This window comes from Lutjanus erythropterus, chromosome 14 (assembly GCF_056507025.1).
Source record: "Lutjanus erythropterus isolate fLutEry1 chromosome 14, fLutEry1.hap2, whole genome shotgun sequence".
Lineage (NCBI taxonomy): Eukaryota > Metazoa > Chordata > Actinopteri > Lutjaniformes > Lutjanidae > Lutjanus > Lutjanus erythropterus.
Window position 1 is genome coordinate 27310320 of NC_139330.1, and position 27627 is coordinate 27337946.

Sequence of the window (27627 nt, forward strand, 5' to 3'; positions counted from 1 at the left end):
GCAGAGACGAAGGTTGTAACATATTAGTTTCTTCTCTATGGCACAGACTCCTGGGAGTCAAGACAAGGTGAATCCACTGGAAGTACGCTCTGTGATGTGGAAGTCACAGTTCTGGAAGAAGGTTACTGATTTATTTCTCAGCACAAACTTCACTTCAGGCTTGATTTCTGCATGGTTCCACCAATATATTATGTATTACTGTGGTCCTTTAAAAGCTTAACTTAAAGCTGCTCTACTTTTACTGATAAACTTTTCTCAGCTAACATAAATATTATGATAATATTATAATTTCCACTCTGTTTTTTCATGTGCAAGTTGGAAAATGTGCATAAAAACTGGTGGGTGAAAACATGCTTAAAGTTAGTGACCAGAGTTATATATTTCCCTCAGGATCTCTGTTTGCTAACATTTGACATACAAACTGAAAAGGTGATAATATGTCAATATTGTGGCCGAAAACTTCAATTGATGCAGGTTTAAATAGAAGGACTCCTAATGACTTTCTAAACTTGTCTGGTTGCACTCATAAATGTGCAGCGATCAATAAAACTATCAGAACATTTTCGCTGAGACAAGATTGTGACCAAAAGCAACAATGCTTGTTGGGTGAGATCACCCACAATTCATCTAGGATGTGCAATATGTCTGATCTACGAGACTAATCCACTTATCTGATTTTTCATTTGACTTCAGAAGGCAGTGTGATGGCTCAGTGAAGGGTCTGAATCCCTCTGTGTGGATGTTCTCCTCGTGTCTGCAGGAGTTTTCACCCCCACAATTCAACAATGTGCAGGTCAGACAAATAATACGTATAAACCCTGTGATAGAAGAATCAGAACATGTGGATGGCAGTTGCGGCTGGTGTGATCCCATCGTAAGTTGAACATATCCCTTCTGAATTATGGAATCATGCTGAATCCCGTAGTGAAGTGTTTGTGCTTGAAATAAATCAACCGATTTCTTCTAGAAGTTCAGAAACTATGACTTCACCTCTCTGTGTAAGTGCACTATGTGATTGCATTAGCAGTGCTGTAAGAGCACACTGTGGATGAAGATGATGATGATAAAATCACCTGGTTTGTTCCTCTATGTGAGTCCCATTAGTATCCCTATTAATATCATTATTATAGTACCCTTATCTATATTGTGCCTACTGTGGCAGGTTTATTTTCTGGCCAATAATCAATCAAAATCACTACAGTTAATGCAGAATAAAAAATAAACATGATTTGTCTTTCTTTCTATTATGTGTATAAGTCACTGTTTAAAAGCTACATTATTAATACTATTTAATGTTTATATGTAATAATCAGCAGCCTGTAGGGGGCAGTATATCCCAGCTACAAGCACTCCGAAACATCAAGTGCAGAGGAGCACTGCACATGCAATCACACACGCCTTCAGGGAAAAGACACTTGCTTTCACAATCTGTTGGTGTCGGGTAAACATGACAAACAGGTCACATGACTGGGATAAAGCCAACTAGGTCACATGATTAGGGTGTGTGTGTGTGTGTGTGTGTGTGTGTGTGTGTGTGTGTGTGTGTGTGTGTGTGTGTGTGTGTGTGTGTTGAAAAAGGCGTTAGTGGTCCATGATGCGGAGGTTGCCAGATACGATTTTGTTTTCCAGCATGGAGCCGGCTGGAATATCAATCCGATCTCCGTGGTTGGCGATGATGATGACGGTGCCCTGGGAGGAGGGAGAGCGATGAGTTTAGTTTTTGTTTGTTGGAGATGAAGAAGATAGCAGGAGGACGCTTTCACAACAGGATTTAATTAAAGTAATAAATCACTGACAGCCACCTGCCAGCAGGGCCAGTCACTTTCAGAGACTCTGACACTGAGAGCTTCTGTTACTTCCTTGTTAAAATCAGGGTGGGTGTCATGAATTACATTTATGGAAGTGTACTGCTGCCAAGCCAGAAAAGAAAAATGGATCAATGTCAGGTTATTACATTAAAAATTTATTGCTACATATTGTTATGTTTTCCATATTATAACAAGAATTCTTTCTTGTTATAACGATAAACTATAACTAACTATAACTTCAGTTTCTTGTCAGCAGATGAATAGGAGGAAAATCCATGGACAACAGGAGAGAGAACTCAAGAAAACTGTCCTTTATCTGCATATGACTTTATTTACAGATACAACATATCAGACCTTCATCAGGTAAAACCTGATACCTGATGAAGGTCTGGACCAAAACGTTTCATCTGTAAATTAAATTAAAATGCAAGTAAAGGACAAGAGATCTCTTGTTATAAAATGATACATTCGTAACACATGATTATACATTTATAACATGAAAAACATATTAAACTCATCAATAAACTTTTCAGGTTATGACGTTCCATTTTTCTTTCTCTGGCGTGGCAGCAATATGCTGCGGTAACATTTGCTGTCATTACTGTAACAAAGTCTTCTCTTTTTTTTTTTTTTAGCATTTTTACACTACAAAATAAAGGTCACATGAAAGAGTCATGATAGATGGAGAATGAAACAAATGAAGGCAGTAAAATAAGCAGCTTCAGCAGAGAAGAAGCTGCTGGTGTGTACACTGATAATTTAATGTACTTTATTTTGTAATCCAAAAAGCGTTCAATATATTCATATTGCCTTTTTTCTTTACCCCCGAACTTCTTCTTTGATAAAATCTAAAGCAGAGACCTGCATTCAGAGTGCATTTTCACTGTCTTTCTTCTTACTTATAAGTGTGTTTTCACACAAGTAACTTTTACTTGAGTAAAATCTTCCAGTATCTTTTCCATCTCTATTTAAAATTTATACTGAAAGCAGATTATAATCTCTCAGGATTAAACTTCCTTCACAGAGAAAGGTCAGTAAAATTTAAGCTCGGCACCTGGAGCTGCCCCGAGTCTCTTCACACGTCATCTCTACCACATGAATAATTATAGAAACTATTAAAGCTGGAAGTCATCACTTTGTGGCCTTTTTAATGCCTGCAGTGTATCTGCAGCATCTTGTACCTTCAGTCCGAGCACCAGAATAAATAATGCAATGGTCTTTCAGGGTTATCAGGCTCAACGTGAGAGAGTTCTGCATATTTAGAGCAAATACAAATTCAGTGTCCGGGGTAAATCTTTTAAAATCCAATTTTATTTCACAGTCATGTTGGGTTTTGATCACGATACAACAGAAAATTGTATTCACTCTAAAACTTCAGTGTGAGTGAAGATGTTTACCTTGAGTGAGACGTTCTTCCCAAACGTGACGTCTCCAGACACGGTCAGGTGGTCGAGCTCCAGCATGTCAGGGATGCTCTCAAACCGGGTCAGGTACTCCTGAACCTGAACACACATGAACATGAGAGGAACTTTCAGCCCCATGGATCCTTCTGAAAAAACATTTAAACCTACGTAATCATATTTTGAATTCTAGTTAAGATCTAAGTTCTTCTTCTTCCTGAATAGAAGATGGGGAGAGTTTTTTTTTTTTTTTTTTTAACTTTTATTTTGGTGATTTGATTGATTTGATTTGATTGCACAAAACTTTTAAAGGGGCAATGTGTAAAATATGGCAACCTGTCAAAGGTAAATCAGAAAAAACATAAAACATAATAGGGGGCAATATATCACCACAGTAATGCAGTAATGCTGCTCACTGCAGGGCTCAACAGTGAAGACTGATCACTTCCCCGGGGCAAGTAAAATGTCATGCCGGTCTAGTAAATCTGGCAACTCACTTTCCCAGCCAGGAAAGTGTCAAAAATACGTTTTTTTTTAAAATGTTTTTGCATAATTTCTTGCTTTTCTTCTTTATTATCATATTAAATGGAATATCTTTTGGTTTCAGACTGATCACCCAGGACTTTGAAAAACTGCGATGGGCATTTTCACTATTTTCTGTTGAGTTTGAAGTGTTTTACAAACAAACTCGTCTTAGTCCATTAAAAAAGAGAAACTTCAATTCAGAAGGTGTACGGTTTCTTACGGACAATATGTCTAAGAATATTTGCTTTCTTGATATTTTGTGAGTTTATTTTGTTTATTTATTCGACTAAAAAAGCTAAAAGAGCCTAGCATGCTAACATCAGTCGATCACACTGCAACCTAATACACAGATGTCTTTGACATAACATTGTGACTGTTACCACCCAAATAAGGACAGTCACTAAACTCACAGCTGTTTTTACGTCACTGTTGTTATAATTACCTTGGTGAAGGAGCTGCCCAGTTTGACGTGCGGCGTTGTTGGAAACTCTCTCTTGGGGCTCATGGTGAGAGAGCCGGCATCCAGGCTGTACAGGTTGGACATGACCAGCAGCAGGTCCGAAGTGGTCTTGACTGGCAGGAAGCGGCTGCGAGGGACGTTGATGCCCAGGGCATTGTCAAAGCATTTGATAGCGGCGCCAACCGCAGTCTCCAGCTGGACAACGTTCTGCCCGCCGTCAAGCGTCTGATAACAACCAAAAACAAAAGAGGAGACATGTTGGCTGTTGTGGAAAAGTAACTTAAGTGTTTAAAATGTTTTAGCCTTCTTGTTTCTGGGAACATGAAGAACAACAGGTGTTTGCAATAAGTGCTCTGATTCATGTCATTAAGTGGAAGCCACTGTTCTCAGTTTTTCTCTCACTGCATTAACGAACCACAAGGAACCAAAATATCCCAGAACAAAACAAACACAAAACCATAATTCTACAAAAGCCAACTGAACGTTTGGCTGAAATATGTTGTTACACAGCTCATGTTGTTTTTTAAGTTAATAGACATACTTTTATTGTAAATCTACTGCAACCTGCTTTGGCAGTAATGTTCTTTACTATACAGTCATGCCAGTAAAACAATTTTCTAACTTTTGAGAAGCTTCCAAATAGTTTAGGACAGAAGCTTCTTTATCTAAAACAAGTGTGATTTACTGTGAAAGTCGTGCTCATGCTGCATAAGACGAGATGAGATGAGATAAGTTCAGACTAAGATATCTCAAATACTGCTGAATGGATGGCAATGAGATGCTGCAGATTTGTGGTCTGACCTTTTCCTTAGGACCATCATCAGGTCAAAATCTTAATTTGTCCAGAAATATCTGAAAATCTAATGACATTCCCATCAGCCTCAGCTGTTCTTAGTGTTCAGCGTTAATTAGCAAATATTAGCATGCTAAAAAGCTAAGCTAAGATGGTGAACAAGGATAAACATTATGCCTGCTAAATGTCAACATGTTAGCATTGTCATCCTGGTATTTTGGCAAACTATGAACTAGGACATACTAAATCTTTTGCTGACATAGTAAATAGTATGGTAGAATGAGTACTGGAACAAAGTGTTTCCTTAAAGTTTAAGAGGTGTGAACGTTTCCTGACACCACAGAGGTGAAAATGATAAACCAAAATTAGGACAACAGTGATATAACAACACACAATAATCTAGTGATCTGGGTCTCAGATGTAACTCAGAGGGAGTTACGTAACATTCACCAGTTCATGGACGCTTTTATCTTTAAGTGCCTCTCAGAACCTCGAGTGCACACAGTTTTAACATGTATAGAGCTACAGCTCTGTATAATAGCAACAGGCCCCTCTAGCTCTGCAGGTTTAGTGCTGCACTCTTACCTGGATGGGGCCGCACACTTATGTAAAGCCACACAGCTCTGCACCGTTATCACCACTTACATAACACTTGCTATGTCACGGTGTGCAATTCTGCAGCCAAGACATGGAAAATTACATCTATAGGCCAAGAAAAGCAATAATCAGGAATGAGGCTGGGGTTCAGCGGTGAATTTATTACGCTGGTTGCAGTTTTGCATACCCTGAGGCGCTGCTTCTCCACTGAGGGGGTGAGCTGAGGCACAGTGTGAGTGAGCACAACCAAAATAACATCCAGTCACATCACGTCAAATTTGTTTGCTGCACTGCTTTTAACAGGACCGCTCTGTCACCAAGAGCTTTGAAGGGCAGTAAAGGATAAACATGTGCAGAGAAGACATGGAGCCTGAGATTAAATTCAACAGATTAAACATTTACCTTTCCTTCATTATTAAAGGAGAAGTCTGTAATATATATACTGCAATAAATCACAAAATGGCAATGATATGTCATCAGAGATCAAAGAAACATGCCAAATTGAAGTACTTCACAGCCGCAGTGTCCTTCCTTGAAATTTCAGTTCTCAACTTGACTGTTTTACATTAATTAGAGTTAAAATGAATGCCAAGAGTGTCGCTGAATGAGTTAGTGTCTCTGTTTATGAGTTGTACGAAACCATGAGCCTTTGTTTTCAGGATAAAGGCTTTAGCTTTACAACAGACAAAAGACAGTTATAAACAGCTCATCAGCGTGTAGTGTAGGACTTGCTGTCACTTGTTATTGTCAAATTATAATGTTGCTCTCGCCTCGCACTCCTGCAGTGTTCCTGCAGCCTGCCTGAGCTTCTTTGGGTCCGGGGAGGAGGGAGCGGGGGAAAACAACTTGCTTCAACCATAGATCAAACATGAAATAGTACAATCTCAATTTCTCACTTTTCTTTCAATTAAATTATTTTCTTAATTAAAAAGAAATGTGTGTGCAAGTTAACTGTATGCAAAAGGGGTGTGTGTGAGGGCTGGACAAACAGGAGGCATCTTTAAATTCTAAAGTGGCAAAAGTGGCCTTTAAAGTAAAATATTTGTGGGGGAAATCAAACTTTAATATTCGTCTTTGTCTCTTTTATACCATCCCACACACAAATACACTCCCTCTAAATACAAACAGCTTAAACTGGAGTCCAAGTAGGACAGATGAGCCACCAGAGAGGTGACCAGAAAACTGGATTGGTTTGAAGCTCCTTTTCTCTCCTTTGTATGTAAAAACCTCACGTGACAACAAACGGCTCAGAGAGTCGAGCTGTGCAGGACGGCAGAAACACAGAGAGGCTTTAAAATATGGGTTTCCTCTGCATGTTTGGATTTTTTTTTTCTTTTAGAGAGATATGATTTATTCAGAAGTGGTGGTCTCTGTAGAGGAGAGTGGTGCAGATATCTCTCCGCTCTGCTGTTCACAGCTGTGTTTTCTAACACGACAGGGTGGACGCGGTAAAAGCTGACAGATGATATTATTCCGGGAAGCTGGAGGTGGTTATTGAAAGTGAACTGTTTCATCTGAGCATCTATTGCACTGTCAGACATCTTGGCGTGGTCCTTTGAATCGGTCTCCTCGAGGCTTCAAGCTCATACATGGATGATCCGATGGCAGACTATTACAAGGACATTTCTGAGTCATTTCACTCTGATGGGCTCCATAATTTATTGGAGGGGAAAGAAGAGGAGGAAACATTTAGACTAGAGCATCTTGCAGGATGGCACAATTGTGGAGACAGATAGTATCCTCTGACTTAGTTTACTGAGAAGAGGAGCTTGTGTTGTCATACAGATGATACAGACAAAACTAAGACATCTCCCAACACCCATGTTTGAATTACAGTTCCCACAATTTGGGGGCTTTTGGTAGATTTAAACAGGAAGTATATTGTTGCTATGGAGTCAGTGATTTAACTGTGGGCTACAACTTAAACCTTGTTTTTTTAAGTTTGGCAAATTGGTTCCATTGATGGGATAGTTCAGATTATGTGGAGAGGGGGTATATGAGGTACTTATACATAGTCAGCGTATCACCTACAGTAAGGGTTTTCAGTGTGGGAGGCAGGAGCCCTCTGAACAGTTTCAGGGGAGGCTCAGCTAATAATATTACATCAGTTATGAAAAACGGAGACCACACAGAATAGCCTAAAGGTAATCTGTTTGTAGCCACAACTATATAATTCTCCACCAGCAAAATTTAAAGGAAAGGGCTCTGAGACGTAGACATAGGCTATGATGGACATTTAGATGATGAAATATTAAAACACATTTTTATTCGATGTCTAGGATACACATTCTGAGTTAACCCTTTAAAACACAGTTTTGCTGCAGACCCTGTCCACAGCAGTACATCGCTCTGCTTCCTACAGCAGGACTCATGCTGCGTCCTCTAACTAGTGGCGTGCTGACCGCCATCTATTGTAGGTAATACACTGACTACTACGAATAAGCACCTCATAGAACCCCACTTCAAATGATACGACTTATTCCTTTAAAAGTATGCCAACTTCATGGACGGATACTCATGGATGTACACACAACTTTATGTACTAAATGTGCTGATTCTTAAGCAGGTTCTGGAGTCATGAAGAGCTTTTTTCCCTGTGATTCTATGTGGATGTATGGATGTGCATTGGGGATGAAATAAGCAGAAGTCTTACTAAATCTAAAAATATTTGTGTCATGACCGCAAGTTCGGATTTGAGTTATGACTCAGAGAGTAAACTTTCTGAGGCAAATTGAGGCAATTATTTCAAAGGTCTTTGCTTTTAATCTAGGACCAAATCCTTTACTAATCATTCTCGGCTCAGCTGAATCAACAGTAAACCTTATTATAATTCAGAAACTAATTAATGAATTAGAAAATTCAATATACTCTCTCACTTTAAAAATAAGACAATCTATATTTTCAGTATCATAAATGTAAGTGAAAACATACAGGGAAATTAGGTTGGTTACAGTGACAGGAAGGTGTTTAATCCATCCATTTTGTTGTTTTGTATCTGAACTTTTTTGCACTTACAGATTAGCTGCCAGTGGATACTTTCACAACACATCTTTTGGCTTTATAATCATCAATCTGTGTACCAACAATTCAATAATTTTCTTTATACTGACTTCAGTAATTTGACTGTCCTTCATGAATCTGTGTACTGCTTGTGTTATTTCCCCTTGACTGTATTTTTCAGTCCCCTCATCACTCACCTTGGGGTTGACTATAATCTCCATGTCCATTGCCTTCTGCTCCTGCAGCCTCTTGATGGCAGGCAGAGAGATCCACAGATTGTTGGTGTTGAAGATCTTGAACTTTGAAACAGATTTGAATTCGTCTACGTGGGCTTTGGGAACCTGGGCGATCTCCAGCAAACGCAGTTTTCCATCATATTGGATCAGCGTGCCACCCTGAAAAATCAGAGTTACCCATTTGAGAAATGCCACTGCATTTTTTCATGATTTCTAAATGGATATTTATATTTATTTAAGGATGAAGGCTACATAAAACCAAAATTATCTACAAGGCTAAATACTAATAAGAAAAAGCATTAAAAACATAACAAAATATTAAAATAAGAACCAACAGATATGTATACTGAGATTAATCTGTCACCACCATCCTCCTCCTCATACCTTGACGTCTGCGCGCGTCTTATCCGTCACCTCCATGATGAACTCACAACGTTTGCCGTTGGGCTGGCTAACCAGGTGGTGCAGGATGTGGAGGTCGACGGTGGCTCCCAGGTTGTCGATGTTGGAGACAAAGATGTACTCTTTGCCCTGTGCGATCAGCTCGTCCAAAAGCCCTGAGTTGTAGAAGCTGGCGTAAATGTCGCCGTGACCAGGAGGATACCAGCCCTCAGCATTCTGCCCGTTCATGCTTAAGTTTGTGGCCACAGGGAGGAGGGACTCTTTGTTGATGCGAGGGTACCTGGACAGAAGATTGTTTCAAGTCCACTTTTTAACAAACATTCAGCTGGATTATAACTGAATATCATAATTTACTATTTGTTTACTGTACTGTATACAGTCCAAAAATGTTTTTAGCTTCAATTAAGTCAACCGTCAGCTCTAAGATAATCAATTAGTCTCATCTGGAGTTTAAAAGTGAGTGATAGAACTGATTTTTAATCTAGGTCTATAGGGGACTAAGCCAGAATTATTTATTTTTTAGAGACCTTGACACATAGCAACAGAAGTATTTGGAGTTGAGTTCTGGCCAACTGATAAACTAAGCCCTATATTCACTCTCCTTTTAGCCCTGGTTTTGGTCTCCACCAGCTCCTAGGAGAAATGTCAGCCTCTAAAGATACTAAAATGTTCCACAAAGTTCACCAGGTAGTTTATTTAATCGTCTGATGCTGAGCATACAGTGTGTACAGAGATGCTAAATTATATCATCTGTATTATTAAGGAATTAAGTAACAATTTCTGTGGGTTTTTCACTACAAGCAACACCTTTACCTGCCAAGTCATTTTCGATCTATTATTAATGTGAAAAATCTATTAGAGCAGCTTTAATCTCAGGTTTAAAAATGTGATAAAATATAATATGATTGAAGTTAAAAGTAACTCCTAGTTGTAAACCCCTCTACAGTCTGGTTTACAGCTGGTGATAACATGCATCCTAGGTGATCTGATTAAGTGGACAGGTCTCAGGACAGGTGTGAATGCACCCCATGCACTGAGATCCAATAGTTCAGAACAAGTTTGGATGTGGTCTGGGCTGCACATATACGCCAGTGTGTCCTGGACAACCTTGACAGACTGCCTACTCAACTCAACCGTCCTGCATATACACACGAAACAGCTGCCTGATTTTCATGTGGTTTTCTGTACTGCAAATTCCGTGTTTGGTCTCTCTTACCTGCCAAAGATAAGTAGCAGATGTTTCTGAGTGTTTTGCTGTGAGAAGCAGGCAGGAGAGACACTCCATGGTGGGCTGGGATTTTCTATTTTACACTTTTACTTTCTCTGACTCGAGCATTAATGCCTTTCTTCATCATCTAGGATGTGAAAACATCACATTTTCACCCAATTAGAATAAGTAAATCTGTGCGTCTCACTCATAGTTCAGGTCTAAAATCACAATGCACCATGGGGCATCTTTCCTGCTGGGCTGCTGACAGCATAGGTAAAACATGAGGCTCATCTAGGCTGATACAGGAGTTCAATGTGGTGTTGATCACAAAAAAAAGGAGTGATTAGTCAAATCTTTATATTGAATGGACAAATGGACAGTAACGAATAATGGACATTCAACTCTAGTACTTATTTGCATACAAAGCGGGGAAGTGGGATCCGATCACAGGTAGTCGCTTAAAACACACGTGGAGACGCACTGAAATGTCAGGTGTGAAATGAAGTATCTAGAGCTGTCCACTTGTGATCAGAACACTTAAGACACTTGTTAAGACATTTTAATTTTTTATGACACTATCAGTAGTTGTCTCCCTTCCTGCTGACATATATATGGTCACTGTATCTTTTCTGTCTAAGTATCATGTAGTTCTAAAGAGAAAAAAAACTTGCTTATCTTAATCAACCACTGCAGAGCTGTTAAGCAGATAAACAGCGGTGTGAAATCTTTCTGCTACACATCTGAGGTAAAAACACGGAAACTTTGCAACAGCAGGTGCCAGGTGCCATGGAAATTTGTTCTTTTCATATCACCGCAGGACTTCAAACAGCACCATCACAAAGTTAAGTTTTTAAGTTTTTCCGGAGAAGGCGGACGCGGCAACGAGCCAAAGAGTCCAAGCCATCATCGCTTTGTGCATTAAAGTGATCAAAGGTTTTCTAAGACGGATCTGCGTCAGGTTGGGTTAAAAAACCTCACCGTGAGGAACAGCACTTAGTGGGAGCTGACTGTGTGTTTGGCAGTTTGAGGATATTTCAGAGAGCAGATGAGCTGGTCAGGTGTGAGCAGCTGCAGAGTGGAGGTTTTTTTTTTTTTTTTTTAAAGGAGGTTTAATTCAAGCCGACTGTTCTGGGAAGATGTTTCAGATGAGTGGTTTTGATATGAGCTCATAGACTTCAAAGGTTTAATTTTGTCTCAGACCACAGTCTTAGAACATTTTGTTACGTCCAGTGTGTTTTTTCTGTCTTGGATCCAATATTTCATCCTCAGAAGGAACAGTTATTCCTTCAAAGGTATGCAGGAGAATGAACATTAATATCGTATCAAAGAAGCACTGGATTAGGGCTGGGCAATATAAAGGTATTATATCAATATCATTATATGAGACTTAATATGGTCTTAGATTTTAGAGATAGTTACATCATGATACGGCAAAAGTGTTGTCTTGGTCTTGGTTTTAAAGGCTGCACAACAGTAAAATGAGATCATTTTCTGAACTTACCACAGTTTTAGCTGTTCTATTATTTGTCTTTACCCACTTATTCATTATATCTACATTACTGATGTTTATGTTTATTCATCATCATCATTCATTGTCTTTATATTTTGTGAAAGCATTAATAGTCATCCCTACATTTCTGTTGCAACACCAAGGTGTGTGGTAGTTTCATCTACAGCAGTGCCTCACATTCTGTAAGGTCATCATATCTTTGCACTATTTGAGATTTTTTCTCACATCAGTATCATCTTATATCACGGTGTATTACAAGGGACTAAGGTTTTTTTTTACTCTGTTCTCATCTACTGGCTGTGCTAAATTATTTTCATTGTATTAACTTTTCTGAAAAAAAAAAGTATCCATTCTGCACTACTCTGCTTACTTTATTTGCATACAAGGTAATATTTAGCTTTATTTGCTACATTTACGTGGATTTGCATTTAAAATGAACTTGATTTGGGGGGATTTTTGCAGGTATTGGTTTGGGAAAAAAAGACCTTTGAACTGTACTATTAAACTAATTTATCCATTATTCATCCAGGGAGTTTTGTTTGGCCAAAAAATAATGAAAGTGGCTGGACAATTTCTGGATTTGTCTAGTGAATAAAGCAAATTGCTTTTCCACGTCAACTGGAACGCCAGATACCATAATGAGCGGTGAATTTAATTCGCCTTTTATGAATTACTGTCACAACCATGACCACAGACCTGTCTTTGTTCTCCTATTGATTGACTTTTCAACTATTCAGCCACTTTGACAATAAATCCTGGAGCTACAGTACATCCCCTACCACCACTGCAGCTGCTTACGTCCAAAACTGCTTTGTACTGCACTCTCTCTGTTACACACGACATACAAGGGCTCTGAATAATTCAAGGGAGATAGTAAAAATCAAGTTCCAGTTGACTGACAAATTAGAGACATCAATGCATTAAATATGTATGCCTTTCTCCATACATTACATGACATTTCCTGTCTGGATGCTGCTGTTCTAAATAGTTAAAGCAAGCAGCACACAGCAGATGATTGTCCACTGGCCACTCAGATACTGAATATAGACCCGTCCATTATTAGATGAGAGGAAGCTGAGTTCAGTCAGTACTTTCTGGTTCAATGCTACTAACTGATGTCTATTAAATCTTACAAAACTGATGCTGATTTTTGTGAACTCTGGCACACTTGTTTTCTTCTTATAGTTTAACACAGTGCTTGTCAGGAGTGTTTGCACTGTCACCCAACGTGACTTGTACCTGACGTGTTATGAGCATGTTCTCTCACCTGCTCTGGTTAAAGGTGTGTATTTTGACGCGGTGGTGCGTGTACTTCTGCAGGATCTTCTTCGTGTCTTCATCTGTGTTGAAGGAGTTCATGAGGACCAGGGGCACGTCTGTGTTGTAGGTCTTGTTCAGGTGCTGTGGAACATTAAGGAAAAAAAAGAAAGAAAGAAATTCTATAAATGCCAGTTAGCATTAATTATGCAAGGAAGAATGAGAAACAGAAGCATCTTGCACAGTCTTCTATTGTTTGCCAGTGAGCAGCACTAACACAGCGACAGACAGTATATTAGTCTCAAAGTACATCTAATGGTAGTTATTGAGGAATTAACAAGGGCTAACAAAATATTAACCATCATTAATAAGTGGTGAAGTGATGATGTTGACAATTATATTTATTAATTAAAAGTACAATTTATATTATTTGTAATAGGTTGTTCATGGTTAAAAATTAGCTTATAAATCATCTATAAAAATTATTTGGATGCTATTATAAAGTTGCAAATGATGATTATGTTTTATGCAGCTAGTGTATGTTACATTATGTAGGTGAACATGCATGATATTTTCCACACCTACCCAGACACTGGCTATTTATTATTGCTAACTCGACTGTGGAGCCCTGCACATGCAAAACTGATGTTAGAGGGGTATCTACAGCGGAGGGTCACTGACGAAGCTGCCATAGTGAGAGAGAACGTGAGAACGTGTTGTCTATAAACATCATCAAGTTGCAACTGCTGTTTATAAAACTTTAGAAATTGCTTCATAAATGGTTTATAAAGCATATATAAACATTATTTGACCGTTTGTTAGAAGTAAAATAACTATTACCTAACTAATAACTAGAAATTTGAAAGTGTTACTGGATCTGAATGAACATTTATTCACTTGTTTAGGAAATGCTTTTTAGTTCAGTTGCATTGGTGGAAGGTCCATGAATTTAATCATGTTTTTCCATGTAATAATTCTGATTCCTAGACTATATAATGACATAATGACCCACTAAATAAAGTGGACTGTAGCGTGTATAATGGTGACCAGACAGGTTTCATTAAGAGGCTAGAAGAAGTTAGAGCTGATCATCATGCAACCATGAGGGTTGATCTTTTTACATTAATGCTATGCTATTGTCAATGCTCTGATGTGCTACTGTAAGGAAATGCAACACAGAACAAGTAAGACTGCAGATTATACTGAAGATAAATGACATTAGAAATAGTAGATAACATTAAAGGATAGAAGTCTCTGGAAAGCAGGAGAGCAGATATTTATGTGATCTGTATGTGCATATGTATCCACAGTATATGGGTATGCATATAATGTGTATCTATATGTTGGTAGGTGCATGTGTGCAGGTATGTATGTATGTAAATGTAAGCAGTATTTTCTCTCTTTTCGTGCACGTTAGAGACTATTTGAGACTGTTTTATATAGTTTACAATATAAATAATAAAAAACAAGTTGAACATGTGTTTGAAAGTCTGTCTTTAAGACAGATAAAGGCAGAACAGTTGGTTTTGTAAAAGAAATGACATTAGTTGACACTACAGCAATTTACGCAGAGAGCGACAACAAAATAGATTTGAATTCTCAGATCAATATAACACATAATGAATACTAACGAGAACAACAGCCCAAGAGACAGCGTCATGACAATATTTCTGTGAGGTGATTGAGTGATTAGAATGAATAAAAGGAGGAAAGTAATACCTCAGGAGAGATGGAAGCAATTTTTTACCAAGATAAGAGAAAATTAAAGTGAGTGGAGGAAGAAGATGAGAAATATGATATGAATCAGCGGGGAGATGTTGACGTGCAGAAGTTCTTAAAGAGTTGAATTTCCAGTCTGTGACATAAAACAAGGAATGATTAAACTTTTCTAAACTCAAGCGAGAGAGTCTTTTTGCCATTAACAAAGGAGGATGGGTGCTGGCTGGCAATTTACTTCAAGTAAATGAACACTGATCACATATTTGCAGAGTTAAACAAATGTATGACTGTATGCAACTTCCACTGCAAACTCCTTTCTGCAAAACTGTCAAGACATGCAAACAAGCTATAAATACATTAACTGACAACTTGTTTGAGTATGTTGACAGTGGGTGTGTGCAGCAGCAGGTAAGGAGGGATAATGATCAGGAGGGTAAACAAACTGCCTTTTAATATTTTACCCAGTGCAGAGCAAACAACCCCTGCTATGGTGCAGCATTGTGCATTTATTGGCTTCACTGGCAATATTAAAGACCTATGTGTAGAATTTTGTAAGTTGTTACTGCATCTTTTTATTGTTATGGTTTTGTTTGTAGAAAAATGAAAGCGCCAGGTGTCGTCAAAATCAGAAGTCCTATACATGAGGATCACTGCAAAAAAAACCAAAAAAAACCCCACCACATTGCCAGGAATAAGAGTTTGGTGAGGAAGAATTGTATCCTTTATGTGTTCTTTTTTTGCTGACGTACCAGTACTAACGTTTAAAGGAGCATGATGTATTATATTTACTGTGCTACATCGAAAAGTGACCATGATATGCCATCAGAGATTAAGGAAACGTATGTACTGGCTTCTCTGACAACAACACTACAGCCAGCGTGTAATTTTCCATTCCAGGCTGGAATAACTGTTTTTCTTTGCCCGTTTCACATTTATTAAAGTTAAAATTAATGCTGAATGTTTGCCAAATGAGTAAGTCTGTTTAGAAGTCTTAGTTATAAGAAATCGTCAACAATCTTTTAGAAGGGGTAGATATTTATAATGGTTGAATGAAGCAATATGTTTTGCTGGCAGGAGACAGGCTGTCACTGAACTCCAACTCCAGAGTGTGTATTTAAGGAGCAGTGGGCTTTGTCGATATAAAGTTAGTCTGTTATCCCGAAAAACCAGACGTTTCTTGTGATCGTCAAAGTAAAATGTTGCACTCATCTTAAGCACCCTGTTCAGTGTCTATGAACCCCACAGGCCTGAGCTATGAGTCTGGGGAGGAGGGGATGCAACAGACTTCAACCACAGAACATCAGTTAATGAAATAGAAAAATACATTGGGTTTTAGAAGGTGACATTTTTAACAAACTTCCCAAAAACTCACATGGGGGAACGCTAACATCATTCCACAGCAGCTACACAGTCAAAGCTGCCTGCAGATGTGCCTGCAGAAATTTATCGACCTCGTGAGTGGAGACATGATACTGATTATCCAGAAAGTTGATCAATTATCAAAATACTGCTGATTAATTTTCTGCCTGTAAAATACCCACCCTGTGTGAACTTAAATGACAAAGAACCCTCGCATTGTTATAAAACCAAAGTTATCTGAGAACATGTAGGATTTAGTGTCCTTTAGTGTCCGTAACTATGTCCCTGTTATAATATACAGTACAGTATAAAACTGTACAAGATATCCTGACCAAAGGCTAAGAATGAAACTCTTTTATACTTGCTTAACTCAACATGCCTGACTTTACAGATGTAGTAACAAGAGTCATTCAGGTAAATCTTAAGCAGCCAGGTGGCGCCATTCCAATAAGCCTGAGTTGTGTCCAACCTTCCATGTCTGCTCTAAGTGTGTCCAAGTCTCTGCAATGAGAATGTCCAAAATAAATGTGCACTGGGGCAGTGTGGTGGCAGAAAGGGGCGTTCTCACACAGGAGACCCGGTGTGTGTGTGTGTGTGTGTGTATGTGTGTATGGGATCCATTTTCTCTCTTTCTCAATAGGCTGATTCAGGTCTGGTAATCTGACCAGACCTGAGCAGAAAATGGAGAGCAGCGACTTGGACACAGGGAGCAGTGTGTTGGGAGGAGAGGAGTGTCCCATGAGGCGGTTATGAAACACACACAGAAATACTAGGCAGCCACACAACTCATATATAAACTCAATTATACAATACTGTACACACCGAGGCTCCGTCAGACTTCTTACTTATACTGCGGCTCACAAATGTCTCAAAACTTTAACCTTTAACAAAAGCCGCTTGAATATATGAATCTGATTATTAAATTAAGTTTGTACCAACATAGATGAATATTAATTTGAAGTTTTATGAACACACATGTTCACACACACTCCTTCCATCCAGCACACAGCCTTCTCTGTTTCCCTGCCAACCCCGCAGACCTGCCCGCCTGCACACCAACAGATCCTCTTTCACTACAACTCCCCCCAGATATCACACTGAACTCCTTTTAAAAGACCTTCAGCACTTTTTTTTTTTTTTTTAAATGAATCTCTCCCCCGGCACCTTAGATATTACATAAAGTAATAGAGGCTTGTGCCTGGGGGATGATACTCATGCAGCATCGTGGAGAGGACGGCAGAGAGAGAAGATGTGCTTGTAATTTGCCTCCTGAATCTTTTGATAAACATTTTTTGTGCTTCTCTAGCTTGTGGTAAGCTGTCAAACAACTCAATCTTCAAGCAGGATGAGACATTATTCAAACATCACTACATGAGAGCAAACAACACTAGAGCGCATTAACCAGATGTTCATATTACATCAGACAAGACATCACTTCCTGCTTCCCTGCTCCACCTATTCTGACATCACAGCCACATGTGTGTCGGTTTGGCAAATGGCCACTGCTCTGTGCACCACACCTCTGAATGAAGCAACAGCTAACTGTCAATAGAGGCCGCAGTCAGAATGCAGTTTATAAAGAAGTACTGTCAGCTGTGCTCGAGAGAGAGAAGAGGAACTTACAGACTTTGAAATAAAGCCTTCATCCACTGATGAATTTACAGACTGAAGAGATTTCACAACTGCAAAACCAGCAACCAACTGAAGAAATGTTGTGCAATCAGAACAACTCCCCACACCCACAGAAAGTGGGAGTTAGAGTTAAAGATCCATAAACAGTTTATTTGGTTCTAATGCCTAAAATAAAACCAGTCAGGTAAAAAAAGTTTCAGGGAATATGTACTTCTGCCTGTCTGTGGTTAAAACCCTGTGTCTGTTCTGCTCTGTTATCACAGTGAAAACTCACAAGTCTTGCACTGGAAGCACTGCTGTGTTTCTACTTTACAAACCTCTTGGCTGAACACACCATCATTCTGGTAGTTCAAACATCAAACTGTCTGAATTTCTTGGAGCATTAAAAAAGTCAGTGATGCAAATGTGGCTGCTGGTTTCAACAGGATAAATTTTCAGGACTTTTTCAGACCATTAGGATCGCAATTTAAGACCTATTTCACTTCCATTCTGAAAAAAAAGTACAAAGGATATGAAAACCATGTTGCTTTTATGTTGTAGTTGTTACAGGGTGATTGATACAAAATATTTTCCCCAAATCACATTTAGAGTACTGAAACTAATGCATTTTTATAAAAGAAATGTTAACATTATAATCCAATTAATGTCAAAATCAAAATCATATTTTTGAAACATTTTGAAGGCCTCAAATTCAGATTATTGGAAGAGTTTTTAAGAACTCTGTAACTCTGAAGTGAATTATTTTTTGACCACCTGTGTGTAGTGCAACTCTGACATATTATCACTTTATAAAGCTGTTATGATGAACTTGTTAGCAAATTGTTATGTATTTGCACATCAAGCAGAGACGGAACAACATTCATATTCATATGGAGTTGTGTTTGTGTTCATATTAAATCCAATATTCACTGTCCTTTTAGCTTTGTTTTAGTCTTTACCAACTCCAGAGGGAAATGTCTGGCAGTAAATGCTCGACTATGCTCATTAAGTAGCTGCTAACTTTTTTCTGTCTGCCACGTCTGCCCTGTGCAAATACTGTTCTGTGGGTTTGTCAGAGCTGTTTAGCTGAAAATCATGCTGTTGAGAGCCATGAGAGTGAATCAAAACAGTTGGCAGGCTATAAATTCAAAACAATGAGCTGAAAGATGCTAAATATTTCATGGAGCTGAGGGGAACAGCAGAGTAGTACCTTTCACATTACATGATGCCATTCAATCCACTGTTTAGAAAAATAAATATTGATTATTGCAGCATAAAAAGCTGAACTAGATGAACCAAACAAAGACTGGACAAATATGAAACCTGGTGCTGCAACCAAGCTAAACTGCTTGAAGAACCTCAGTCATTTGGTACTGTTCATTAGAATGATGTTAAGTCCTTACGTCATGATAACATGACATAAAGACATAAATAAAGATCCTCTGCTTCAGTAAAAAGCTCACTCAGGCTTCTTACTAAAAGACTAATGGTTCTTTCTAACTGGCAGCAGATCACATTACTCTTTGCCTATTCAAATCTTTTATAATATTTTACTGAAAAAGTCTATATATTTTGTAGTTATTAGGTAATGACATCTTACAAAGAAATTCTTTGAATCTCCTCTATATAAGGCCTTATATCAAGTATTTTGATTTCTGTACCTCAATCTGCTGCACAGTGAGGTCCAGGAATGTGTTCTCGTTGCGGACACTGATCAGGCTCTTCGGGCCCTTACATCCCATGCTGGTGCCCAGGCCTCCGTTCAGCTTCACCACCACCAGTTTGTTCAGGCTGTTGGCCACGTTGTCCGGCAGGCCTCGAGCGGCGATCTTATCGTAGGGCTGGATCTGGAGGAGAGAGAGAGAGAGAGAGAGAGAGGCAGCTGGAGGGTCAGGGAAACAGCAGGTGTACTTTTTTGCTTTTAAAATGAACAACTTCTTATAACTCTATTTGTCTTTAGGTGCAAGGTGTTTATTACTGCAGTGTTTCTGCACTGCACTTCTAAGAAACCACCTGTAAATCAACAGTGGTAGTTTCATGTCTGGTTTTCTTGGATTTTTCTGCTTATTGTAAACAAATTGGTGACGTTAAGTTTTCAACCAGGAAAGGCAGCACAGAGACTGTAACAGCTTTGTATGTGGGCTGATTAATTACCAGCTGAGCAATGTAATGGACTGTTATTGACGTAGAAATGTGAAAATGTCACAAATTGTCCATTTGTTCGGCCGCAACAAAGTGCTTTTTTGAAACAAGAAAGGCAATGCTACATAAAAAACAAAAGACCCATCACACATTCTGTGGCGTGTGTTTGAGTGAACAGTGCACATAATAGTAATTACGATGACTTAATGCACAACACAGCCAGTTTCAGATGTAGTCTTCATCACTTCTTGTGGCGAGGCAGCAAAAACCATTGGAGTATGATGAGAGTGTGTGTATGAAAACACATTCATGGGTCGATATCACAGCTCTCACATCAGCATATTCACACATTATGTATTGACTTCTTTCACTCTCCCACAGAACAGGAAGGAGTGAAGGAAGGATATGAAAGAGGATGTGACTATAAAACAATAAAACTTTTGTGAACCAGGGGCTTAAAAATTCACAGCGAGGTCACTTTCGAACTAAACTTAAAACAGGATCAGTTTTTAACAGAAACTCACTGCTTTGCCGTGGTCGTTGTGTTTGTCCTTGAGTTTCACTCAGCTTGAATGAACTTTGGTCTTTTGCGAAGAATTTTTTAAATCAAGTTAAAAACTGCCAGCAATGTGCAGAGAGGCATCCAGGGACAGCAAATCCTAACCAGATGTTACAACAGCTTTTTGTTGTTAGGAAGTGGGTGAGCGTGTCGATGTTTAAGTTGAGCTCTGTGTGAGTTTGCCTGCGTTCTTAAAATTAAATACTGCAAATGTCTCTGTGATTCTTAGATGGTGTATACGTGAATGCGAAATGGCAAGGCCGGGGGTCATCTGGTGTCCTTTCCTGCTGGAAACCACTGAGTCACCAATCAGTGACAGCAGACACACAGCAGACCTCCTGACGGAAGCAGACCATCTCTCCTCCAGCGTTTAACCCCTCCCCTCCCCCGTCACCTCGCACCACACGGAGGCTGAGGTTACAAATACAACAGACACCCTCGACACAGCTGCTGCTCACTCTCTGCCCTTCACAGATAAAAGACAAAACCTGTAAAAATGTGTAAACTGACTTGCAGGAAAGGAATTCAGATGAACACTCATTGTTGGCATTCCAGTGGTAACTAATACAAATCCCTGCTGGTACTGGACAATAAAAAAGATAGCATGAAATTCAGGGGAAAAGAGAGAGACTGTTAGTGTGTGTGTGTTATTATAAGGAGCGAAATGTTTTGCAGCTGGGATCCCCATCCTACCCCTGTACCCCCAGAGTTAAATAGCCTCCACTCCCAGATGTTTATTTCCCTTTCTGGAGAATACAGATGGGGGCTACTTTTTTCTATCCTACTCTGTGTGTTTGCTCCCAGCTTCAAGTTAACAACACTCAGTGGTTTGCATGAAACAAGTCTTCACTGGGTAAAACTACTTCTCCATTATTAAACCCCCAGTTCTGGTGCAAACTGCTGTATAGTGTTTTTACTTTTCACTTTGACTGACAAGCTGCTGTCAGCTGTAGGTGTGAGCACCTGGAAGACACTCGCAGGACATTTTATCTCAAGCAAAGACAGCCCAGCCTGGGATTATAGTTTTGGATTGACATAAATACATGCCAGAGGGATTCAAAATGTTAGCAACTAAAATATGGTTTGCACATGTTAATCAGCAAGTGTGGAGGCGGGAAGGTGTCTGCATGACTGGAGTCAAACTACACTGTTATCGCTGAAGTGCAGCGGAAGCACCGACTTGGTATAACTAAGAGAACTGCATAATATGCTGTAGACTTAGCTACAGTGGTTGGCAAGTTTGAAAACTGCCCCTGGTTTGAAGTTTATGTGCCTTTTGGCGTGCGAGAGCACACTGAATTTCCTCTAAAGCAGAGCTCACACACAGGTCCTGTTTACACCTGGCATTAACATGCTAACACATAGCTAAATTTAGAGGTGTAGCACCAGCAGCCTGCTCTCCTTGAAGGTTGACGTCCACACGTCCTTTTTATTCTGACAGTCTGTATGTAACCTTATTTTCATTTCCTAGATAAAAAAAATACTGTAAAATTGCACTGGTTTACAAGATGTCACTTGCCACTTGTGAGTTTTGCCGGGCCAGTGGCTGCATAACATCTTAGACCCATCAATTAAACAGTGTTGTATATAAATAAAATATTAATAATTACTCTACAAGTATTTCTGTGTAAGTGGAAGTACATAACCATTCACCACTGGCATCATATTAAAGTGTGAAACAGCAAGAAGAGGCTACAACAACAAGCAAAATGGATTGTGATGGATAGAGTACACATGCTCACATGCAACCACAAACTTGCACTTGAATGCAGATTAGACAAACTGTGTTTTACAGTATTCTTGAAAGCCCAGAATTCTCTCCCTGCTATCATTACACATAATGGCACTGAAATTGAAGCCATTCAATCTTCACTATCTGGGAATTTGGTTGGATAAAAGTGTCACCTTCAAACCTCATGTGGAACAACTGGCACATAATCTGAAAATAAAAATGGGTTTCTTTTATCAAAAGAAAGTATTTTTCTCTCTTGAGGACAGAAACACTATTTTGTAATCATCTGTGCGTTATTATGTACATAACCTGCACTCTCGCTTTGTTCAATACTCATTTCACCATAAATATGATAGGAGATAGATATCGTACTCATCACTGTCTAATGTGTACATTCTATCATTTTTATTTATCATGGTTTCTTGCACAAGCTGCCTCAGTATATCGCCTCTGATGTGCTGATACTGATGTCTGTGATTTTGGTTTTATTTGGCAAAAGTTTGATTTCAGTGACTGATTAATTATATGTGACTGAATGATTAATGTTCAAACAAGTAAGACAGCTTGGATTCTGCCATGCTGTGACAAGCACAGATGCAGATACTGTAACTGACTTACAGGATAGGACAGGTATGTGATGTGAATGACTTCATGAACAATGAAATATATAAATGAGGATTTCTTCATACTGAAGTGACCTCATATTAATATTTATGGAAAAAGAGGAGAAAAAGTTAAAAAAAAAAGTTCAGAGAACATCCTCATAAGGGTCAGTCAAACAAAGATTACACTGTATAGCTGGCACTGAGTGAGAGAGAGATCTGTGTACTTTCCATATTTGTATTTTTCCATTCTCTCCCTCATTAAAGTGTTTCTTTTATAGCAAAAACCCACCACTGTTGTCTTTGTTTTAAGATATTCAAGATGTGGTAAACCACAAATCTTCCCTTGGGCACTTAAAGCTGCAGCATCACATCAGTGCTGGAAACTGTCTACCTCAACTCATGTTTTACATAACACACACACACACACACACACACTTTACCATTTATCATTTATAAGTAGTATACAAACACATGATAGTTCATTTATAACACATTATAAAGTGGTTATATACAGATATACTTTAAGTGTTTATTAATGTACAGTATTTTCAGCAATAATAACTTTTTTTTATACTAGCATACAGTAATTTTTCTGATGTAATGTAGCTGCTTAAAAACTCACTGGCCACACTGTTGCTTACAACTGATCAGATAAGATTTACATATTGCAGCATTGTTAACTCCACTGGTTTCTATGGAAAGGTTTTAGGCCTGTATATCTATGCTAACTGCTTATCCAGAATGAAACCAAAACAGCAAGCTGCAACTTTAACTAAGAAAGATGTATTCTCTCTCCATTTTTACCAGCTTATCCACTGCAACATTTGCTTTGGAGAACCTTAATGTATTTCATCCATTTCATTTTTCATTATTGTCTTTCATAAGGACATTGATATATGTCCTTATGAAAGGTTCTGCCTTATTTTGAGCTGCAACCATTAATTATTCAAAAGAAAATCGATGCACCTATTCTAACAATATTTTAATCATATCATTCAAGCAAACGAGCAAAATATTTGATGGCTTTTGAAATATGAGAAATCGTTGCTTTTCTTGGGCTTACATTATAGTAAACTGAATGTTTCTTTTTGGACTGTTGGTTGAACAAAATAAGAGATTTAAGGTTACACTGTGCCTCTGATCTGCATCTTTCAGGCCAAGTAATTTATTGATTTACTGAGATAATAATCAACAGTTTAATCAATAATAAAAATAATTATTATTTGCAGCCCTAAACTTATTCATTTCATAGTTTCAAAACTAAGTTCAAGTATGGAGTAAGTATCTGCAGTCTGACAAATCAGACTTATCTCAATTAAATCTGACTCAAATGTCAGTGTGTGTTAAATGACAATAACTTTCAGTATATTCTACAGTGATTATATTATCTATTTAGTAATGTTTTTTCACTAAAACAAAAAGCAGCTGTCCAGTTTTTAAAAAGGCACTCTCTGATCTACAACTGTTTCCAACCAACTCAGAAAAACGCTGTGAGGAGTCCATGATAAAACACCAGCAGATGTTTTCTTACGATCAGGTTATAGCACTGAGTACCGCAACCATAACATGCAAACCTTGTGGCTGCAGGAGCAGTTTTACTGTTACGCAATGTAAACAGTTACAGTGAAATTGGGAGGCCAAACGTACATTTACAACAGTATGAAGACCTCCCAGATTAGTATGGGAATGAATCCAAAAATCATCACTGTAACTTAGCGGGTATATCCAGAGCTGTTCCTAACATGTTGAGTCAGATCCAAATCTTTGAATGAAATGTATCACAAACACACTTTGATTACTTTATTACCTAGTACCATGATTCCCACTGTTTGAGGTGTGTTTGAGGTTGGATAGAGATACTCGTACAGTTTGTTTGTTTTAAGATCTAACGTGACCATGTTGCGGTGATAAAGGCATTTTTAATTGTTTTAAGAGAGAGTGCCTTGAGTGTCAGATTGATTTTTACTCAGTGGTGTTTTCTATTTATTGTGAAATCACTGCAGTTGGGTAACAAACAGTACTATACAGCATGATATCCTGTTAACTTAATAACACATTATGACAAGATACCACAAGATGTGAAGGTATTGATCCTCAAAGTACAGCCAGTGCAATCAAGGGCTTTTTAATGAACCAGTAGTGGGATGTTCTTCACTGGCAATGTCTGTGACTTGACCTCAGACCAGCTGAGAAACAACCAGAGATGTCTGCAGCCCAAGCCTGACAAACAATGAACAGGGAAGATAAAAAAATATTTTAAATTAATATTATTTAAATTTTAACTTGAATATCATGACCATTTTAGAGCTGAAATTATTAGTTGACAAAAAAATGAATCGCCAACTTCTTTGAAAATTGATTAAGTCAAAAGACCCAAAAGAGAAATTTGGTGTCTCCCTGGGACCAAAAAAATATATCATGAAATGCCAAAACTACATTCATAAACTTGCACAGTCCACTGAGAGCTTTTAATTGAAACAGATTAAAATATTGCATGAAAACACCGTAGCGACAGACCATGTTTCCCATCATGCCCGGGCTGAGTAGCCTGTCTAGTACTCTAAATTTGCTGTTTTATGTTCCAACATGTAACTTTTTTCAGTTTTTGTTCATTTGCAATGTGTCTGTTGAACATGGTAGTTGAAAATGTTGGCCTAAGTATCATTTTTGCGCTGGTTTATAGTTTTAACCATTAGTGAGGTGACCTCATTTCTTGACACCAGCTGTATTTTGTGGCAGTTTAGAGTTCTTGTCTCCTGTATTCAATATTATTTAAGGGCCAGTGTCACTGAGAGCTGTTCTGTGTCTCTCATTTTGTGTTGCTTGTCACAGTTAAAGATGCATTTTACTCTGACAATTGACGACCCGATAAAAACAGATCCTGAGTTTGAGAAATGCCGATCTACTGGATTAATTGGGAGAATCATTGTTAGTTTCAGCCCTGCATTATATCTAAGTATATTTTAATGTCAAATTACAGTTAGAATTAGAGGTCTACAGTATAGCTACAGTTAAAAAAAAACAGCTTCAGCTCCTGTACTGTTGATCAGATGTGGGTGAATTTCATTTCACAAATACATGTTTCCTTGTATGGTGGATGATGGATATCAGTACTGAACTGACATTTTACCACACAACAGTGAAACTAGAGCTCTTTGATCTATGAGCATGTGACGACTATGTGTCTTTTGTAAGCTGCTTGAATGAAAAAAACAATACGTAACAGGGACACATTTCCGTATGCTTTTGGCAATGCATGCATGTGGGTGAAGCGGGCCAGAAAGCCCTACTCTGCTTCTGGCACTGCCATCATTGTGTTGTACAGTCAGTAGTACTGAGTACATTATCTGGTGATTGAGGAATAAGTGCCCGTAAAAAGAGCTCCATCTCCTTCTGCCTGTGTACATTACACCACTCCTCTTTCATTTCATTTGTCCACACAACTTTAAAAAACGCTGGATATATAGCAATTAATTATTGCTGCGGCAGGTCAGCTTGTCATCTCCACCAGTTGCAGTGGCGAGTGGGCCATCTGTGTCAAAACTGGCTTTATAGACTAAAAGCTACCGAATAATGAATTTGGTTGGGGGGAGATTTTGATTTCAGCAGCTGTCATTGGCAGTGGTTGTTAACGAAAAGTTTACTTTCCTTTCCTCTCATTCTCATTGATAGGACGCTGCCAAATGATGCCTCTTTACCCTCGTCCCCTCATCTCACACACACGTTTTCTCAGCCTGTTTCCCTATCTCATTACTGTGTGTCACTGTCATTTCCTATTTCACTTAATGTTCCCTGTTTCAGTAGTTGTCTCGCCACTTTCCTCTCCAAACCTCTAATCTTCTCTCTGCCTCCGTCTCCCTTTATGTAACTCTCAATTTCACTGTAAAGCCTCCTCTTTGCGCAATTCATTCATCTTTTCCTGCTCCTCTCTCCATCTTTAATCTTCTCCATCTCTCTCTCCAGCTTCGTAAAAATAAATGAGGCGGCTCAGAATTGGGGAGCGATGCAGTTACTCTTCACTCGCTACAGGCTGAAGAGGAGAAGACAGATCGGGCTTTGTGTTTGTGTGTTTGGTTAAAGAGTCCAGTGCAGCACGAACAACTGAGGAAGTTTTGTCAATGTTCAGTGAGACAGAAGCAAACAAATGCCAGACGGCAACATCTCTGGAATGAAATCAGCTGAACCTATGAGATTTCTCTGGAAACAATATTTGGACCACAGGTTGTGTTTCCACAGGGTCCTGCAGGGTAACAAATCCTGTATGATTTAGCTGGCAGAGCTGATAACTGGGGGATGTCAGGAAATACAGGTTTCCGTTCTTGAACACGCCTTAGTGTGCTGGTAAACAACTCCTTCGTACAGACCAAGTATTCTGATTGTTACTGTTATTTATTATGGTTTAATGTTTTTATAGGTTCGTACTTTTTACATCTACTTGAATGAACAGAGTAAATAAACCTAAATGCTTTGCTCAGCAGCAGAACCACTAGTCAGAAGCCTGATCACTTCCTAATATAATGGGCCTTTATGAGTTCCATTAGCAAGTAACGACTTTATTAATGTCAATAAATCATTCATTAATGTTTTATAAATCCATAAGAGGCCATGAAAGGTGCAGCAAGTGATTCTGGAGAAAGATAGTTGATCGCTGAGTCTCATTCCCAAACAGACACAACGGTCACATTCAAAATGGAAATAGTCA

The 27627-nt window shown here is 38.7% G+C and overlaps 1 protein-coding gene across 2 annotated transcripts in view; it reads right to left on the reverse strand.

The window, feature by feature from the left end:
* Positions 1-1397: 1397 nt before the first annotated feature.
* Positions 1398-27627, reverse strand: part of ugp2b (UDP-glucose pyrophosphorylase 2b) — a 37603-nt gene continuing 11373 nt past the window's right edge. For both annotated transcript variants that reach the window (XM_084736582.1, XM_084736581.1), the window contains exons 4-10: positions 19549-19734; positions 13209-13342; positions 9204-9501; positions 8781-8978; positions 4176-4418; positions 3206-3310; positions 1398-1689 (exon numbers count right to left, since the gene is read on the reverse strand). In XM_084736582.1, coding sequence (XP_084592708.1) covers positions 1582-1689; positions 3206-3310; positions 4176-4418; positions 8781-8978; positions 9204-9501; positions 13209-13342; positions 19549-19734 — 1272 coding nt within the window. In that variant the 3' untranslated portion in view covers positions 1398-1581. The remainder of the gene's footprint in view (positions 1690-3205; positions 3311-4175; positions 4419-8780; positions 8979-9203; positions 9502-13208; positions 13343-19548; positions 19735-27627) is intronic.